At 36.8% G+C, this 20,571-nt stretch overlaps 1 protein-coding gene across 4 annotated transcripts in view; it reads right to left on the bottom strand.

Annotated features, from left to right (window-relative positions):
• The window catches only part of MLLT3 (MLLT3 super elongation complex subunit), a 119,817-nt gene that overhangs the window by 22,590 nt on the left and 76,656 nt on the right, over positions 1–20,571 (bottom strand). For all 4 annotated transcript variants that reach the window (XM_054003842.1, XM_054003839.1, XM_054003840.1 and 1 more), the window contains one exon: positions 12,444–13,046. In XM_054003842.1, coding sequence (XP_053859817.1) covers positions 12,444–13,046 — 603 coding nt within the window. The remainder of the gene's footprint in view (positions 1–12,443; positions 13,047–20,571) is intronic.

Genomic DNA, 20,571 nt, shown 5'->3' with positions numbered 1-20,571 from the left:
ATGAAAAAAGGGAGAAAGGCCTAATCTCATTGTTATTATAAGGCATGAAAATACCAGTGAAATTGCTTCCATGCCAAAATTTTCTCCCAGCATTAATTAATTGGGTCAATATCACAAGAACAAATGAATATAGATACATACAAAGTTGTATATTTTCCTGGTAAACCCATGCTTCTAGTTAACAACGGGTGTCTTTTATCACTTAAGCAATGCTTTTTGACAGTTTTACAGATTCTTAACCCATGGACTTAGGTATTTATGGCTTTACGCACTTGGGCTTTCTGCTCTTATTCACTGGTTCCTAATCACAAAATATTTCTTTTTTAATAGGTCTGAAATTAACTAAAGCCTATCTTTCAACAATAAAAGTTTAAGATAGTATCAGTGAAGAGCTTCTCTCATATGGCCTTTTCCTGTTTTACCAGTTTTCTCTTTCTACAGACAAGCTAATGAAAGTTTGGGCCTGAACTGTTCATTAGTGCAATGACCCCATATGATTTATTGCATCTTAGACAGTCTCCTTCATTTTAGTGCTCTCACAGTGATGCACAGTAGACAGTGGCTTTATTAGGCCTGATTGAGGGATTCTGTGCTTTGAAACTGTTCAGCAAAAAAAGGCAATTTTCTTTGGCCCAAGTTTTCCATGAAAACGTACCTTTTTTACCAGTGATTTTTCTAAATCATCTGGCTTCTTCCATTTCCAAATTCTTGTCTGTTTTTACAAGTAGCTCACTCTTGAGCTGCAAACAACTTTCAGGTAAACCCACCTGTTTATAGCAAAGGATATAATGGAGCTGTTTCTGTAATATTTTATGGTTGTCTCAATTTGTACAACTTCTTGGGGCTGTCTGGTCCAGGGCCAGGAGCTGGACTTAGATGATCTTTGTGGGTTCCTTCCAACTCAGGATATGATTCTATGACTCTAAAAATAAGCCCCATCATTTCAAGCTCTTTACTGATTCTTACATTAAGAAATAGAAGATATCTGTATATGGCTGGCAATGGTTTTTCTAGCCTTTCCCTGAACCATTCTTGAAAGAAGCTTACAAATTGTTTCTTGAAATAAACATTAAGTGGTGTAGCAATATTTCATATCAGTCAGTCTACATATTTCTTTTTTTTATGCATGATAGTGTAGAGACAAATGCTTCCCAGTGCTATACATATTGAGAAGTCTGCATACTTGAAACTACCTATACAGCTGAGCATTGCTTCCACATCCATTTGTGCAAATACAGAATTTCAGGGAGGAGGAACATGCTACTGCAGGACAAGCCTTTCTCTCTACAGGACTCCTGTACTTACAACATTTACTGCCACTTAAGTGCCCTGTCAGTGACCTCAGCTTTCAGTATGATAATTCAACCTATCCGTAGCTCACACAAGAGGTTCCCATTGAACATCACCAAACAGGTTTGCACTGTAAGGTAACCAATCACAGGCACAGGCTGCCCAGGGTGATTTTGGCATCTCCCTCCCTAACAGATATTGAAAAAAACCATCTAGACAGGATCCTGGGCACCCAGCCCAAAGCAGCCCTAGCTGAACAGGGCAGGTAGACCAGGATGACAGTCAGAGGTACCCTCCAACCTCAAGGAGTCTGTGATTCTTTGAATTTGAAAACACAGCCTTCATTGAAAAAGTAGCATCAAGAAAAGACCTTAATCAAATCATTGCAACTGTTTCCTCTGAACAACTGCACTGAATCAAGTGGGATTTGCATTTCCTTACAGACTGTCCTATTGAAACATGTTATTTAATTTTGAAAGAAAATCCTTTTCCTTCTGCATTTATGAATAGAATTTTATTTTACCTTTATAAATAAAAAGTAAATTTGAGACAATACTAACATAAAAACTCAAAAATAGTTGAGATTTAGAGAAGATTCATGAACAGGAGACTGAGCAAAAATGTGGATAAAAATTCTTTTACAGAACTTTGTGCAATAAAATTGAAAGATGAAGCACTAGTGATGATTGTTCTCTAACCTGTAGGGTATTTTTCCTGAGAATACCTTAATGGAAAAGAGTTGCAAGACACATAGTAAAGCAAGCAAAAAAGTACAGGAGGGAAGATTAAGGTTTGCCTTGTAGAGCAGCTGAATACTACACTTTACATGGATTTCAGGACTACAAAATAATGAGTAAACTAAGGATAAAATAAATTAAATTGCGTATGGTCACATGAGTATGAACATGGTCCTTAAACTAAAGAGGCAAACTGATGGAAGTTCTCATCAGATAAGCTTTACCAAGCAGGATAAAGACTGTCCTGAATATGTAGGTAATGCTGGCAAAGACAGGGTTATATGAAGGCTTTTCAAATCTGGCACTAAACACTGTGCCAGACCACCAAAAATGTGTTTAGACCACCAAAAATGTGTGAAAATACATCAATATTTGTGAAGAATTGATAAAATATGAGCAGCGCAACATAAGAAATTTAACAGGCCTGTATTCCATAAGAAGTCTGAATTATGTGGGGGAAAAATGAGGCCAAACAATGTAATATGTACTTGTTTGGACAACAATGCTCATTTTATAAGCCCAGTGGCACAAAAGCCCTGTGATGAGAGGATGGCAACTCTCCCTCCTCACTTCTTTAACTCCTTTCCTTATGTGGAAGGGCCAAATGAAGCTGACAACCAATACTCAGATATTGATTTTCTGAGAGTTTGACTTAACATTTTAAACTTTCCCTTTGAGAATTTCCACATATTCAATACACAGAGCTGCTTCAGCTGTGTATTATTAATACCTTCAGCTGCTGTGTCAGAAGCTAAGACTTCCCAATTCCCTTCTCTTGCTCTGTTTTATCTACAGTGCCCTATGCTATGTGTCACCACTGAGAAGGACAGATGTTAATGCATTCACAGTTCACTGCTTGGGAAATCAACCAGACAGTTTGCTGTCACTTATGGGGCAGCAGGAAGGTGGATCACCTAAATTCACCCAGATCTGAGGTTCTAATGTTAGGAGTTCACACACTCCTATTAACAATAGAAGCAACTGGAGAACCATCTACATGTAAAACTGCTTTTAGGGGTATAATTATGTACTATGGTGCATTTCTCCACATTAGAACTTTGGTCTTTTCAGCAGGTACTCAGAGACTCTGCAAATTTACCACAGTTCCCCTCTATTCTTATGTAGCTTAAACTTGTAGAACACTCCCAGCATGACCCCACACTAGAACTTTACTATATGGAAAGCCTGTTGACATCGTACAAATCAAGCAAATATATACCCAAATGTAGGAAAAACAACAGTTTGTTGGTTTCTTTTTTTTTTTTCTTAAGTCCTTCTGCATAGGCTCTTGAACTCATGTCCCAGAAAACTAAATGGTTCAAAATTTAACTATAAACTCCAGAGAGATCAAGTGCAGATCTCTGTTGCCCCTGTCAGTTTTACAGTAAGCCTCATTGTATTTACTCTTCCCTCAAACTTAACTTCTGGAATTTAAATTATTAATTGAAAAACTCAGCTTTCATTTATTGTGCATTTCAGTTTCAGTGAAAAGCTGTAGAGAGAAAAATACAAAAATATATGTCGTATCCTCAAAAATTCTTGAGTCTCTGAAACAAAACAAAACTCTTCAAATGATTTTTCAAAATGTCATAATTTTTTAGCCAGTCTTGTGGTACTGTAAACTTAACAATGCTCTTTAGACATCACGTTTGGCAACAACATGCTCTACACACATTTTTCTCTATAGATCTGAAACATCTGATAAGATGGTTCCTGAGCACTCGCTCTGTGTGTTTGTCTAGTAGTTTTCACAAAATATCATCCATATTATATACACACAGACCATACAACACTGATTCTCTGAGAAAAAACATATAGAGCAGATTTCTATTTTCTTATTGGTTCTTTACTATTTACAGCTGACACATCTGCGTGCTGTAACTTTGTCTACACAAGTACTTTTACAAAAAGAATACTACAAAAAGTAATCCTTATTTAAAGTTCATTATCTCTGCTTTTCTGATTTAAAAAAAACTTTTTGATAGTGTGATCTGAGTTTTACATAATAGAGTTTTGCTTCTGTTTCATAAGACATAAGAATATAACACACAACAATCTCTTACAAAACTATGTATGCAACCTCCTCCAAATATTTAGGTAATACCAAAAAAGACCTCATACAGAGCAGCAAAATCACTTGATTTACTTCTGTCCTAATCAAGACTGTTCACCAAGTATGGTATTAAACAGCATAAGTTTTGCAATAGTTTTCTGACTGGGGTAATCAATGTTGAGGCACTGAGCCAGTTACTGCTGGCCTCAGTTGTGGTTATCCCCTGATGTGCGAGTCATCTTTTCCTCAAGGGAGCTCAGGCACAGGTGGAGCTGCCTGTTAACCTCAGCAACAAAACACAGCACTGCTGCTGATGGGGTACTTATTAAAGTACCTTTGGGAGCCTTTAAAGTCTCCTTTCATGTCGCTCTGAGATGATGATACAAGTTTTGTGGATACATAAACACAATCTGTGAAGTGCAAATAGCTCAATTTATCATTACCTTCTAACTCTGTTGCATGAAACATTACTTTCTACAACACAGCGCATCATTTCCTCACCTTTGCCAGATGGCTTGCAACACACTAAGTACACAGTAAGAAATTCCTTTGTGTTCAGATAGCCAAAGCAAAAACATGTCTCAAGATAGTTCAAACAACCCTACATACATGTCCTGGACACAGGCAGCCCCATCTTACTGTGCTGCACATGTGCAAAGACTGTCATTTTCATTAGGGCAAAGACAGCATTAATTACCAAATTTCTTGGTCCCTCCACAGCACAAAGGAAGCACAAAGTACAAATTTCTGTTGGGCAGATAAAGATTTCTATTTTCAAGGTAGGATGAAAGCCTGAAAGATTAGAGGCCTTTGGGTTTTGGTAGGGAAAGGCAAGAAGTAATTAATTTTGCAACATCTTTTTCTAACAAAAATGTAAGCTGTACTGAGGTATTGACTAAGCCAAAACAGTACTACTGAATAATGACTCAGAGAGTTAACACAAATTCACACTAACACTCTTATGCTATGTACCAGTTTTTCTACTGCCGACGTGGTGATCTTGAACCACCTTCAATGAACACTCAAAATATTATTAAAATAGGTTTCAGGTATGACACTGCCCTTGAACAGCCATGGTTCCCTGGCAGACAAGGAGTGGATAATGCTGTCAAGAGGAAAAGGCAGCTGCCATACAGAGGGCATGAAAGAAAACTGCTTAATTACATCTGCTGTCATTTATTTCCTCTACCAGGCTCACGTGCACCTCAGTATTGCAAGAAACACACAGACACCATCACCCTTGGGTCTGGGGCAGGCAAATGATGTCCATCACGAACATCCCTTACCTGCTCCAAGAGGGTCCCCCAGCATTCCTCCGCAGTGCCAAACACACAGCACAGCCCCAGGGCTCCTCACCTCCCTGTGAACAACAGTCCCTTCCTTTTCAGCAGACAATGCACAGGCATGAGATAGGGTACACACTCACTGCAGCAGTGAGCTCAAACAGTCTTTATTCTGTGTTAGTAAAAGTTAAAGACTAAAAGATGTAAAGATTTAATTTTTTTTCAGGGGATTATTGAGTCTTTTAAATATAAAAATTAAGTTTTGTACTTGCAGTGTGTCCTGAAGAGTTCATGTCTGTCATCACCAGAGTACAAGCCTCTGAATGGGAAGTATTATCAAAGTAATCTAATCAACTTCATGTGGAGTTTGGCAGCAAACTTTCAAAAATACGTGAGGATACCATGACATTTCTGCCCCCTCCCCCAAAATAAGTGTAAATGTACTGGTTCCACATAAAAAATAAAAGGGCATAAAAGCCTTGAATAGATCTAACTATTGTAGATAAAATGCCAGCTGAAAATCCTCACGTGTTAAGATTTTATTTTAAATACGTGCAGCCATTCTTCTGGATCACAACATAATTTATCTAAGTAGATAGATAAAGCAACTTCAAGCAATGAAATCCTTATAAAAATCTCACTCCATTAATATTAAAATATCCTGTCTTTAATAATTTATTACTTTGACTGCAATCCACCTTGGCCTCTCAAAATTGTCATGACTTTACCGGATATGAGACAAAGTCTTTTTATGCCACAAAACCCCCCCAGACAATTACAGTATTGGCACTACACATACCCAATTAAAACTCTTACTTTCTGCAGAATAGCACGTAAACAGGGTTTCCAGTGCTGAAGTACAGAAAAAATGGCCCAAATTTGAACCTGCATTTATGCAAGTACTTGAGTTAATTCACAAGTACTCACAATGAAGCAGATTTTGCCAGCACTTGCAAATTAAGTAAAATACTGCAGCCTGTATTAGTAGCTTAATAATGATTAATGTTAATTCCGTGGTCAAAATGCGACATTGCCTAAAACTAAACAAAAATGCAACAAACTTTGCCTCAAGAATACAAAATTTCATGGCTCTCACAAGATTACTTTTGCAACCTGAACATTTAATTGTATCTACATAGTTTGTTTCCACTGCTTTATTTCTAAATTCTTAACATTTCTGTAAGTGAGTGATTTCCAAATACACACTGGTAACAAAACTGTCTCACTTTAACATTTGAGCTTGTTGCCTGGAGGATCTCTACTTTTCTATCATGCTGCTTCCTCAGCCAGCAATAGTAATTTCACCATATACAGAACAGCCTAACATGCACCCAAGCTTCTGTGAGGAAGACAAAGCATTTTTCACTTCATAGTAACACCTAATTAAAATACGCAAAGTATAGCAGCTGAGTGGTGCCATACTACAATAGATGCTGATGGCCACAGAGCATACTTGTGCCTACTGCCACTTCTCTGAAGAGGTCTGCTTACCTTTGGCCACTATTTCTCTCTGAGCATATATGTGGAAGGAAACACCTCAGACTGTACAATATTTACCTGTTTGTGAATTACCTCTGAATTACCTCCTTGACAAAGGAGTACCATGTCCAACAATACCACATGAGTGGCTGGCATGGTTTTAAGAGTAGTGTTATTTCCCAGACTAGAAGAAGAAAGACTTCATTTAATTATCAAACAAAAAGCAAAGAATATAATAATATGACCGTTGCAAACCCACAGGCCCAGTCTGCAGTGAAGCACATGATCAGTATTAATTCTGTTCTGCACCATTAATCATCTTGAGAGTCACAGCCACATTTATTTCACAAATAAAATAAAATCTTTTTTTTTTTTTTGGACCTTTGGTAACTACATTAAAACAGCACATGGAGCTCTATCTTACTACTGTTCCTTCTGGCATAAGAAAAGCCAGAAAAAGCTCTGACTTTAGCGCCAAGCCCGGGCAGAAAGCAGGCTTTTTCAGCTAACAAGGGCCTGGAGGTTTTACAAGACCATGGGGGTTTTCAAAATGTTCTTCCACTTTTGCAATCGTCAAATTACTACATCATGTCCCAGATTGAAAGTGGCATTTTACAGATTCCTTTAAAAAGGTACTCATACTCTAAGACTGCTTTAGGACATGCAATCAGTTAATTAAGTACAAAGGCATACATAGTCTGTGTGATCTCTACTGTATTTTCATTGTTCTGTAAAGGCCTTCCTGAGAAGATGGGATTTTTTTCCTGAAGGCAAAAGACCTACTAATGTACTCTGCTCTTAACTGAAAATCCTTACCTCTGAGCTAGCATTTTGCTAGCACACATTTCTGTTCAGATTGTATTCCCATAGGCTTTGACAAGCCAAAAGCCCACTACCATTACTAATGCAGTGACATAATGCAGGAAGGGAAAAAACCAATACATACCATGAGCAAAATAATCACATCAGAAGAAATTAATTTGTCAGAATTCAGTCCATTCACATGGACTCCCTAAAAAGTCCAAACCAGTGTAATGCATGGCAGACTTAAAAAGTTGTTATTCAGCTCTCTACAACTGGAGATACATGGAGAGTATTTAATGTCTGAACAGGTATGTATCATCTGCCTTATCTCTTTTGTGCCTTCCTGCTGCAGCAACTTCACCACGAGCCATGTAACACTTTTTCCTTCTTACTCAGTCAAGCAACATCAGCAGTAATCAAACAAGAAGCATCTGAGCATCCCTTCTGAAATGGCTCCACAGCTCAAAAGGAGCAGCTCCAATCACAGAAAATGCCTCACTCAGATCCAAAATTCCATATTTCTCCATCTCATACAATAGCTTGTAGCTCACAAAAATATTACAAGAATATCATCATATTTCAGCCTGGCAGCAAAATCAAGGTCAAGTCCTTTTTTTTTTTATCGTGTTGCTGCGCTGTCCCACATAGGAAGCAAACAGGAGAGGTTTTCATTAACTAAAACATCCTGTAATTGAATTTAAAAACAAAATATTTAGAATTTTGAAGTGGACTGTGTTAATATGCCTATGCCTCAATAAAACCATAAATTTGCATGCTTTCACTCTATACTTTATTTTGCATGTTTCATACCAAAGCCAGTAAAATAGTTTTTCAGCCTTTATGTGTGATTTACAAATGAACTCAAAAGAAATCCCATACTCTTTTGAATACCTAGTTGACCAGTAACACTGAAGTCCAATGCACTTTAATTCACAGATGTATTTGAAAAGTAATACTTAACAAAGCAACGTGTAGAGAAATGCAGACAGTTGTTTCACTTGCCAATAGCTCAGAGTCAACAGAAAAACAAAATTAAAATAAATACCGCAGTGCACCACACTACAGTGTATGGCAAACAGACCACAGAGGAACGACCATGGTCTTGGTCTAAGTCACACACAGAAAGACTATTAAACAAGGGCAGAGAGTTTATCACTATGCAAGGGTATGATTCCCTATATTTCCCACTGAATTTTACAGAGACATTTGATGCTCAAAAAAGAGAATGACTACAGGACACCAAAGCACACTGTCCAGCTTTCTGAAATACCCCAGAGACAATAGCATGCTAACCTGTCTGGATTCTGAAAGGTGAATTTCAAGGGATAGCTCCAAGGTAAGATCAACCATTGGCAGACACTCAACGACCTGAAAAAGCACCCCCTCTCTCAGGGGGTGCTGTAACTCTACATCCTCTACTTCATGAAGACAAAGGCCATGTTTCAAGTCTGATGCCAATAATTAGGCAGAATATGATGTCTCTACTGTGAAGGGTTGAGCACACTCTACTTTTTCGTCTGAAATTCAAGCCAATTGATTGATATGATACACTCCATCCCAATTCACTGAACTCGGGCCGTATCCAAAGAAATCAGGGGAAATCAGCATTGCCATCCTGTAGCACCATCCCAGTGAAACAACACCTCTATTTACTCATGCTTATAAGATTCCTTTACCACAGGGACTTTTCAGAATATAATCCTTATTTTAAAATCCCGAACCCAAACTTCACAATTGAGAACTGATAATGATCTATATCTAATCCTGAGAACCATCCTATGTGTGATAAGCAACAGTACAAAACTTATTTTTACAGCAAGATCTACATTCTACATTGCACCTTGTATTACAAATGTATCATGTTTTATATGTGAAGTTATGCATATGACTATATGCATATGCAATATCAGTAAAGAGAATAGTCACCATTTTGGAACATGTGTGTTTGAGAATGAGACCACCTCTTACTCACTAGTGAAGAAACTTCAAAATTCTTAGCAAAATTATTAATAATTTCATTATATACAATGTATGAACATTACATTAATGCAGTATAATTACGTTTGCATAAATGTCATAAACAAAACTTGAACTAGAAAAAACGCACCTGACTCACAGTTAGTATTTTTTGCAGTATTTTAAACAATCTTATTTTAGGTACTGATTTGTAATTTAATTTGTTATACCTAACTTAAATTTGCTGAATTGGGTATAGTGGTTTTGCTTTCTTGAAGATATTTAGGAATAAATGTGGCTACTACCAAATATACTCCTTTTTTTCATCAGGGCTATGATACTCACCACTGTAACTGTACCAGAGTAAGAAATAACAATTGACTGAATTTTATAGCATATTATTATACCAGGATATGACACTAAAGAAGCATCTTCCCAGCTTCAGGCAACTATGTTTGTCAGCATCACGAAGCCTTGACAGATACGAAATTACTGAAATTGTACAGAAAAAGCACTGTCATATTTTTGCTTCCATTACTCTCAATGTAACATTGCAAGTTCTTACTTTTTTTTTTTCCTTAGTATGTTTATTGAAGATACCCTTTATTGATCTAGCTGTGAAACTTCCTGAAACACTCAGAAGCTTACCCAATATATACAAAGAAGTCCAAACTATTTCTTCCAATATACGGAATTATCCTTATTACACTGCTTGGTCACCTCTCATTAGGTTCCCTGGTTAAAAGTGGTAAAATGCAGAAGGAACATCTTGTAAAATTCTGCAGATATTCACTAACCAGGCTGCCCAACAGTTTCTACCACAGCACCTGCCAATTGTGTGACTCAAGTACCTCAGGGATTATTCTGTGTTTCACAGATAGTTTTTATTTAGGTGAGTATATTACTGACTTTCTAAATAGTATCCCATCACTGACTGGAGTCATACTCAGCCTGATTTATTAAGGACCACAGTCCAAAAGGGGCAGACATAATTTTCACCCATTCAGACGGGGTCCACACTGCCCCCTCCCATGGAAGACCTGTGTGTTCCATGATGCATTATGTCAACGTTAAAATAGGCAAGAATCCAAAACAGCAGTATTTACTTCTCTTGGAGAGGACTTCAGCAATTTGCCCTCTGAGTAACAGTGGCTTACAGACTTAGAAAACATTGAATCTGATTTTTAGCTCTTATATAGAATTAAGGAACTCCTTAGGTCCTACAGGTCAACTGCAGATGGACGATGGATTTGTGGAAGTGGACTTGTGTCAGCCTATTGAAAATACAGAGGTGATCCCATTATACCATTGGTAGTGGTCAAGAGATTGCAAGACAACAAAGAGAGAAACACCTATCAGGAACTAAAGAGGATTAGTTTTAACTACCATCCATATATCTTTCACATATCAGTCATTTTCAAATTGCCACACAGCACACACCTCTGCAGAATCATTTGTAGAATTCCACTTACATTGAATTTGCTTGTCTCAATTCTGCTGTCTTTAAAAAAATATGGAGAACTGCTGCAGCCAGTAAGAGCATATGTGCTCCTCTATGGCATTCAAAAATCTATTTTAATTAGCCTGCTCTACTGAGGGTACATAGTATGTCTTAAGGCTAGTGACAAATTAAAATAGAATATTCAGCTTTTTGAAAACAGGAAAAAATAATTCACACCAAGGCTGACAAGTATGTACATTTTCAAGTTTGAAGACAAATTGGTTCAGTTTCAAGCCATAATGAGAATGCCACTCCAACCACAGAGTATCTCCTGTGTCATGCTGTAAAGCAGGGCCTATTCTATTGTACACTTTCTAAATTAACAGCCTTTGCATGCCCTAAGGGACCAGTCATTAAAAAGTCACTTCAGAATTAAATTACCTTCTCCCTCACAGGAAGTTTCTACAAAGTAAAAATCTAATGCTGACACCTCCCCACAGCAAGGCATTTATTGTCTGCTCCAGAGAGGGCAGGCAGGGTTATGAATCTGATGGCAATAACAGAGACACAATTCAGAAAACAGAAGAACAAGAGAATTTAACAGGAAAGGCTGGGAAGAATTCCTCTACCATGCACACTACACCTCCAGCCATAAGCACAAATAATGGTACCAAACAAGGTTTCTCCTAACATACCTTTCCTTCTCTACATGTCTCTATGAAAGATACTTCTGAAAACCAAAGTTTGCTAGGAGAATGATTATAATCCTAGTTTTAATCATAAAATTAAAGAGGAATACTTGAAACAGATGAGATGGCACAGTAGATAAATACTTTCAGGAAAGCAAATTTCCATTAAAATGTCTTTCTTCTTGGTAAACTGACTACTTGGCAATAGATTCTCCTCATGAGAGTGAGATTCTAGCAACTCCTCCTCCTCCACAAAATTGGCATAATTGACAGAACTGCCTCTTTTAGCAAAAAAATAAGTAACTCTCTGATATAACTGCAACCCTTTCCTGGATTTACTGAACTCTCTAATACCTGAAAACAAAGATTTAGAGTGTGAAATACAAGCATTTAAATCCATTTCCTTTTCTCTCAAAAGAAACATGAATTTCTAAAGAACATCAAAAGATGTTTATCAATATCTCCCATATGCTCATTGTCATAATGTTGACTGTTGACAATTAGTAACTGAGTAGACCTGAATAGGCAATACAATTCAACTAGAACATGCATAAGCTTGAGCATGGCCATCAGCATCATTCAGTTTGGACAATCTGCCAATAGACAGGAAAAGGAAAGGGGAGAAGACAAATTTGGTGCACCGTCCCACAGACTAGAAATACTCAATACAGTACTGAGTAAAGTATTAAGCAAAACCAAACAGGCACTTACGTCAGATTTGGAGGACACATTTTCCTCCATGTCAGAATCACTGGGATCTACAATATCATCAAAGGGTGGCAGAGTAGGCGTCTTCCTTTCCAGTGCATCATTTTCAATTTTGACTCTCCCCACCTTGAGCTGAGATTTATCTTTTGTCTGTTTTTTGTCAGCTGAACAAGTAAGAATCAGTGGTGGGGCACTAGGAAAACTTTTAAATAATGAATCTGAGCTGGGTTTTTTTCTTTTTCTTGCAGAAGATTCATCAGTGTCCAGCATAGAGGGTCTTTTTGTGAGAGTCTTCTTTTCTTGCTGCTGCCCACATGTTATGGTAAGGATGGGAGTGTTTTCAGATTTTGGTTCCTTGGACATGGGTTTGGGTTCCTTGAAGGCCATCTTAGGAACCATTTTTTCATCTTTTAGTGGTTTGTTTTCTTTGGGTTTCTTAGAGGATTCTTTGGAAGATTTGTTATGTTCCCTGGAAGGTTCTTTGAAGGCACTTTTTTGTTCTTTTGAGTCTTTAGAATTTTTTTCTTTGTGCTCCTTTGTTAACTTCTGGGTCTTTGAAAAACTGTTACTACTACTGCTATTTATGTTCAGAATCCTAGCTGGGTCCTGCAAAGAGGAGATGGAAAATTTTACTTTAAAATAAAAAGTAAGAACCCTTAAATCCTCAAAAGGCAGGGACAATAAGGACATAGGATTCATATTTAAAACTTGGAACTGCAGGCAAGTAACCAGGAGTAGAAATAACCATATAAGAACAGATAGAAATCCCAACATTTGGTCAAAACATCTGTTACAAACTGGTGGAACATGAGCAGTTATCACTGCTTGTCAAAAGTTACAACAAAAGCTAGTTTTTATCCTAGGCATTATACCTGTCTTTTTAAAAAACATTATAAGGTTAACATAAAGGCTGTTTAGGAAATCTTTATAATCACCATTACCTATGAGAAAATTAAAATCACAAAGAAAAATTAAGATATGAACCATATTATATCAACAGAAGTACAGGATCAGAGGAAACATGACAACATTTCAGGCAAAATTTGACTTCACTGCTGTGATCTTCCAGCTTTTGCCAGCTCTTTTTCCCCATAAACAATAGCAATCCTGGGTCCAGCCTGGCTATGGAAGAATGGATTGGACAGACAACACTCATTGCCATTTTATGGAAAACCTCCTAAAGCTGAAAAAGCTTCCTTCTTTGAATATACTGGTGTCTCTGCTGAGTCTTTAATTACTTTTTTTTTTTTTTTTAATTGAACTGTTTTAAGTGAGAAGTGTTTCTCAGAAGATAGCGACTCAGATGTGCTACAAGGGAGGCAAAACCAGAAACAGCAGAGCAGTGTCAATCCTTACTCAGCTGAATCTGAAAAGTTGAAGTGGCAAGGCAAGAGGTCACCTGCAGCTAGAACTGGCAATAAAGGAACCATCCAGAATGGGTCATACAGGATCCTTTCTTCTGAGAACTAACACCTGGGAATATTTAAAAGACAAGAACAGTTCTAGCACTGCCCTCTTTGATGGAAACTGCCAGCGATGGGTTCTCAGTACCTCAAAAACACCCAGTCGACTAACTGCACTGTTTTAAACACTAAACACGTGTCATATATACACAAGACAGGGTCCATTTTTGTACTTCAGATCTGCAAAGTGATGTTCCAATTTACAGGAACTCATGGTCAATAAGTTTACACTGCTTACTTTTTCTTCAAGGCTGGTTATAAGCATTATAAAGCACGCTTTAACATGTATTGCATACACCCATTGATTTCCTTTACCTAGAAGAGACATGTATGTAAATGTGTTGTATCTGGCTGTCTAAAATGGCCACAGATCTACAGATCTGTAGAGAGGAAAACATATTTAGCTTATCTTCCACCTTTACTTAACCACCTTTTTACCCATAACATAGACAGAACAGCAGATGTGGAGCAGAAAGTAAAGGACCAAAGCAGGACATGGCCAGAGTCATCCCCCACAGGGAGCGACTCATTTTAAAAATGTACAGAGTACAATTGCTCTGAAAAAAAAACTATCCAAGAAAACAAAGCAGAATTTACATGTTAAAGAAAGTTGTGTCAAATAGAAGAGACTACATCCACTGATGTGCTTCCTGTTCATAGATAACTTGTCCAATAAAGATGTGTTAAGTCAGTGTTTAATAATCTAGGACCTGAAAGGTCTAGATAAAACACGTGCAGAAACTGCAGTATCATGCTTCTCCTCTGTAACAATAGGTAGAAATAATTAGCTAAAAATAATTACTTAGGAATGTTCTTCCCTTCTCATTATCTTATTTAGTGAAACACTCAGTCACAGTGCTGCATAAATTATTCAACTGCATGTTTTTATAAGATGCTTCTTGCATCTGTACTGCAAATATATTTTTGTGTCAGATTTGGTAAACTAACTATATATATATATATATATATATATATATATATAAAACATTATTATATTAACATTGGCCAGAAGCATCAACAATGAACAATACTATAATGACATCTGAATGTCGAAACATAAGGTACTTCCTCAACTTCCAGGCTAGCAATTAAAAAACAAAATTAAAAAAGCACTTAGCCCTTCTTGACATGTTTTACTTGAGTCATAAGACGTTTCCTGGTGTTCTTCTTTAAGATTAAAAAAAAATTTTACTATTTCCTTTGATGCAAGACCAGCATCAAAAGTTGACTTACAAACTAATTATTAATGCTTCTAGTGTCACATCATGTTCTATCATTCCAGAGAGGTGTTGCCCTGGGGAGGAATAAAATATGTGTCATTACTAAACTAGACAGAGAAATTATCTCTCTTACTGGTCTCCTTATAGCACATTATTTTATATATAGCACATATATTTTACATTTCAGAAGGAAAGTCTCATTTTAGAGGTTTTCAAACACATGAGACCTGTGGAAATGGTTCTGGGGCACAGTAGTATTAAAACCAAAAGAAAGTTGAGATCTGTATTTTCAATTTCAAACCAGACTTTCTTCACCCTCCTACAACATGGAAGCTGATATTTTCACAGAAATCATAGTACAAATATGTGACATACTTACAAGACTTATTTATACACCCCTCTCACGTCCTCTCAGAATTACCCTTTCTTAAAGGAAGCCAACCCATTATTTTATATCTGCATTCATTTTCTAAGTAAAAAAGGCTATCTTTTCTTATTTCTTTAATTTCTGCAATGACCCAAAAAGACGCCAACAATGACAGAGGAGACAGCTATAGAAACATGAAATCTTTAAGAGAGAAAAAAAAAGTCAAATTATATCCACCAGTAAGTTATATCAAACCTGATTATGAACATGGGATGCTGATGGGGATGAAAAGTCACTGAATACTCATACCATGTACCAGCACAGATCTAAATAAAAATTAGAATGGATTTTCAAACCATTTCCTTATTTATTAGAATCTGACAGTGTGTTTAAATGTTTCTTTCCACCTTATTAAGTGTTGCAAGAAATAAGAGTAAATTAAGTAAAATAAAACACTCTTTTCTCAACACTCTTTTCACGTGAAAAACTGGGATCGTGGGGTTTTGACAGGTAATATATCGGTATACCATAGCTTACATTTGTGTATTCATCAAATATTGAAGCTCAAATCAATGTTAGCCTTTGGTATGTTGCATAACAGTGTGCAAAAGAATAATACAGGTACATAGGCATGTCAAAATACCTGCAGATGTCATCTTCAGCCAAGTAACACCATGTACATACAGTACCTCATGATATATAGTACTGCCGTATGAAAGGAGCTAATGTATCCTTCAAAATATGTATTTTAGAAAGCACAATAAAAATCTAAAATTTTATCAGCAAATAAAACCTGTGCTACTCTGACTGCTGAACTCAACTCCTGCTCATATTTTGGCCAACACAGCTCATGCTAAGGTCCAAGATGCATTCTGGCAGCATACAGGACATATAGTAGGTAGGACAGGTGACAAGAAAATCTAACGGGCCATTATGCTGCCATGATCATCTGGAAATTGCTATCTCCTGCAGCCATCATCTGTGCCAGGTTCATCACCATCTTCTAACTTACAGGAATTACATAAACCTTACCTCCAATCTGGAAGGCAGAAAACTTCACCTTATCAAAAAAAACCCAACTTTTGATTCCCTACCAGCTGGACTGCTCAGGCTTTCACACTTCCCACTGTGAAACAGGATATGCCACACTGACAAAGGAGGAAGGATCAGCACCCTCACACTCAGCTAGGTAACTTTATTTTTTTATGGATCCCAAGTGCATGGATTAAGAGTTACAGGTTATAAACTAAGAAACTTTCTGATTTGGGAGAGAAATTCACTTTATAGACTAATCTGGGCAAAGGGAACCAACTGTTTGTTGTGTTTTTGCATTTCTTAGCTCATGAAATTAAGTTTAAATCACAGAGTACACTGTCCTGTAAATTTGAGAGACACAAATGGACTGTGAAAGCTGCTCAATAGGTAATACATTTTATATAAAAATTGTATTAAATAAAAATATATTTGCAGATTAAAACACTTCTGTAACTACAGGGCAAAAAATGATGCTGAGCTGTATATGTTACAGACCTGGATTCTGACTTCACACCACAAAATGGAATTCCCAATTTGTTTTAATGTGAGATTAAATAAGCAGTAACTTCTGGAAACCATTACAAACCTCAACTGCTGACAGTCGCTAATAACCTAACTAAGAAATGGAACACTTGGGAGGGATGGGGGAAGCAGAGGGGCTGGGGCAGTTCACTATATTTTATGAAGTCATTAAATTGAGCACATTGGCATAGCCTTGTCAGGCTACTGTACTGAGTTTAGACTACAAATTTAGTACTAGTGATCATAAAAATGTGCATTATTTTAATTACTAATTAAAAATGTTATGCCTATTGAAATAATGTGTTCATATTAAGCCAGTGGACTAGAATTAGTCTCAAATATGGCTGTTGCTCTCAAGAGGAAAAGAGGAGAAAGATATTTAAAAGTAATTCCTTCATCAAGCAAATTCAGATCTCTGTTGAATACTCTCTGTTGTTTATTACTGAATAGAAATATTAGCTGATTTTGGTGGGGGGGGGCACAAAAAAAAAACAACAGAGAAAACCACAACATTCTGAGAGCCTCTAAAAATACTCTGAAGTAGGAGATTAATTTACCTGCTTCCCACAAAAACCCAGCCCACCATGCTGTTATGGTCAATGACATCAGAAGTATCAGAAGCAGATGGAGAATTACAAAGCTCACTGGTTTAACAGTGAAGGCTAACTAGGGGAGCATAAAACAATTTATGTTTTTTCTGGTCACCCACAGGAATAAAAGCTTTAGTTTTCTTTGCTTCTAAAATAAATCTCATTTCTCTACAGCTGATACTACAGTTCTTGGTAAAAGACATAATCATCCCTCTGAAAAACCTAAGCAAGCTACTTCTTTATTCTGTGCATGTAATATTTATATAATACAAACAGGCATAGCAATAGCACTGATTTAGACCAACACAAATATCTGTAGCCAGTCTGCAGCTATTCTTACATTCTGAAGAAATGCATAAAGTAAAAGTTTTCATACATTTCTGCCCAATATCTGTACTTCCAAGATTAAAGCTTTGTTTTGGAATCAAAATACTGGGGCTCACTAATACCATCTCCATTAAATTAAATGAAAAAAAAAATCACTTCAGAGATATAAACATTTCTATTTAATACATATTTCACGAGAGAATGTGACAGAAATCAAACTGACGGTTGTCTCTTACTTCATATATTGTATTTTTTGTAAGTGAATGCTAAACCAAGAATAACATTTTGTTGCACTGGTTTTATTGTTGTTACTTAAATTCTTATCTAACCACACAGTTTATATGGTACTTTGCAGTGGCAGATAAGCATAACGTTCTGGTTTTTCCACACTCAAAGTTTAAAACTAACCTCAAAGTTAACTGTGGTATTTGCAGACAAAACAAACTAAAACTAGGCCAAGCACATCAAAGGCCTATTGCTGTAGCAGAAAAATCCTGAACTCACCCAGTATAGACATCTGGAGTACAGTTTTGCATCTGGGACAAGCAACTTATGCCCAAGAACTACCAAGACTTTCCTGCAGTTTTTATTCTAGAGGCATATTTAAATGAAATCTGGACACTGAAGTTGTTCCATTACTGGTGTTACTCCAAATGACAAAACCAAAAATCTATTTGTACATTGGCTGGAACTTTCCTACATTCCAACCAGAACAAAAACACTAAAGACCAAAATTCAAGGCTTTTCAGCTCCAAGAACTTATAACAAAAAACCCCAAACTTTACTGTTACCCTAAATCCAAGGTTATCTTATGTTTCCATTTCTCAATAATAGCTTACGATTCTCAGCAAGGCAGTTATTTATAAGATAAAAGGACAACTGCTCATAAGTGTGTGTTCCAAGTTGGACAGGGTGAAGCAATGACTGCTGGGGAGGGAGGAAAAATCAAATATCCACATGGACTGACAAAAAACAGTGTGTTGATAAAAAAACACCTCTCCCCACTATTAAAAATTCTAGCAATGGAATCGTGCAATGTGATGAATGTCTAACCTCCTCAGGTTAGACTCACATAGCTGCACGGTATGGGCCAAACTCTGCAGATGTTTGAGTTGCTCCAGCAAAAACTGAAAGATTTCAAGCAATAGTTCATATGGATGAGTGCAGCAAATACACACTTCACCCTCCTTCATTCCATCACATTCCACACTTGCCAATTTTCCACATCAGATCAAAGTTCGCTGTCTAAATACAGTTTGGAAAATTACTTCCCAGGTTTACACTTGCTTACAAAAAACTGAGATTCAAGACTTACCATGGTGTACAGTTACTAGGCAGAGAATTAGTACATTAGACAGTATCATGTCAGTACCTCTTTGAAGTCCTTCTAGAGGTCTCTGGGTTGCTTATTAACCCAAGCCTCAGCACACCTGCTTTGGCATGGAAAGCAAGGCATGAGTGAATCAACATTACAGCTGACTCTTTAGAAGTGATTGGAAAAATGAAAAATTAACTCTAGAGACCTACCTACCAACATCATAAGAACCCCTACCAGAGATGGTCAAGTGTCAGAGTAACTCATGTTTGGTATCCAATTAGATGGAGATACATCCTCGTGTAACTAGGAGCACTTTTCTTCAGCACCAGGGGAACCCAGCTTCTTTCCTTTGAGGCATTAAGCACTCATTTGAGCACGCCAAAATAAGCACCTTCAGTTTAATCTTCAGATTATACCCCAGCATCTCATTAGGAAAATAACCACACTTCCAATATATTTTTAAATGTTGCAAGACCACCTGCATTAGAGATTGTGAAGCACTGATGTACAATGCACACCAGCAGAGACATGTCAAAGAACATTTTTTGCCTGCTCTTGCTTATTGTGTATCCCTACTATCTTTTCTTAGGCATACCCTTAATTCATTACCTGACAATTATTGCAAGGTACAAGATTCAGCATAGAAAGTGAACACGAAAGTTATTAATAAAAATGGGTATTGCCTCTTTAAGTACATGCACTGCAAGACTAAGTGACATACTTCAAATCTACAAGATACTACAAAAGAAAAGGAAAAACCAAACAATTTAACAGAATGGAGAAAAGGCTTGCATTGCATTTCTTATGTGAATAAACAAAAACAAGCTCCTTTATTTTCCCATACTATTAGTTCTCTTTGTCAAGAAATTATCTGCTATTTCAGAAAGGTCCATTTGTATTACTCAAGAGGTTTCTTGGACTATACCTTTTTATTACATTTTAAAATTTGATGTCCTAGAGACCAATGACACATTGCTTTCTTTGAAACATCTAAGAAAGAATTAACCTCTCGAATTTAAACAAAACTAAAAATCCTAAAAAACACAGCTTCAAGTTCCACTCTACACAATTATCCTGAAAAATGCTTAATAAATGAAATTATTATTATAGTATTATCTCATATTCTTTACATTTCCATAGATCACACATCCTTCACTGTAATGCTCTAACACTACAAGATACCATTACAACTCTTCTGGAACAGAAAGAAAACAACTGTACAAGTAAGAAAACCAGAGAACCGTCACCAGTGCCCATTTGCCATCCTGAGCAAAGAAATGTCAAGACCT

Source organism: Vidua macroura, chromosome Z, assembly GCF_024509145.1.
Source record: "Vidua macroura isolate BioBank_ID:100142 chromosome Z, ASM2450914v1, whole genome shotgun sequence".
NCBI lineage: Eukaryota > Metazoa > Chordata > Aves > Passeriformes > Viduidae > Vidua > Vidua macroura.
The sequence above is the reverse complement of the archived record's forward strand: the minus strand, read 5'-3'. Positions and strand labels throughout refer to the sequence as shown.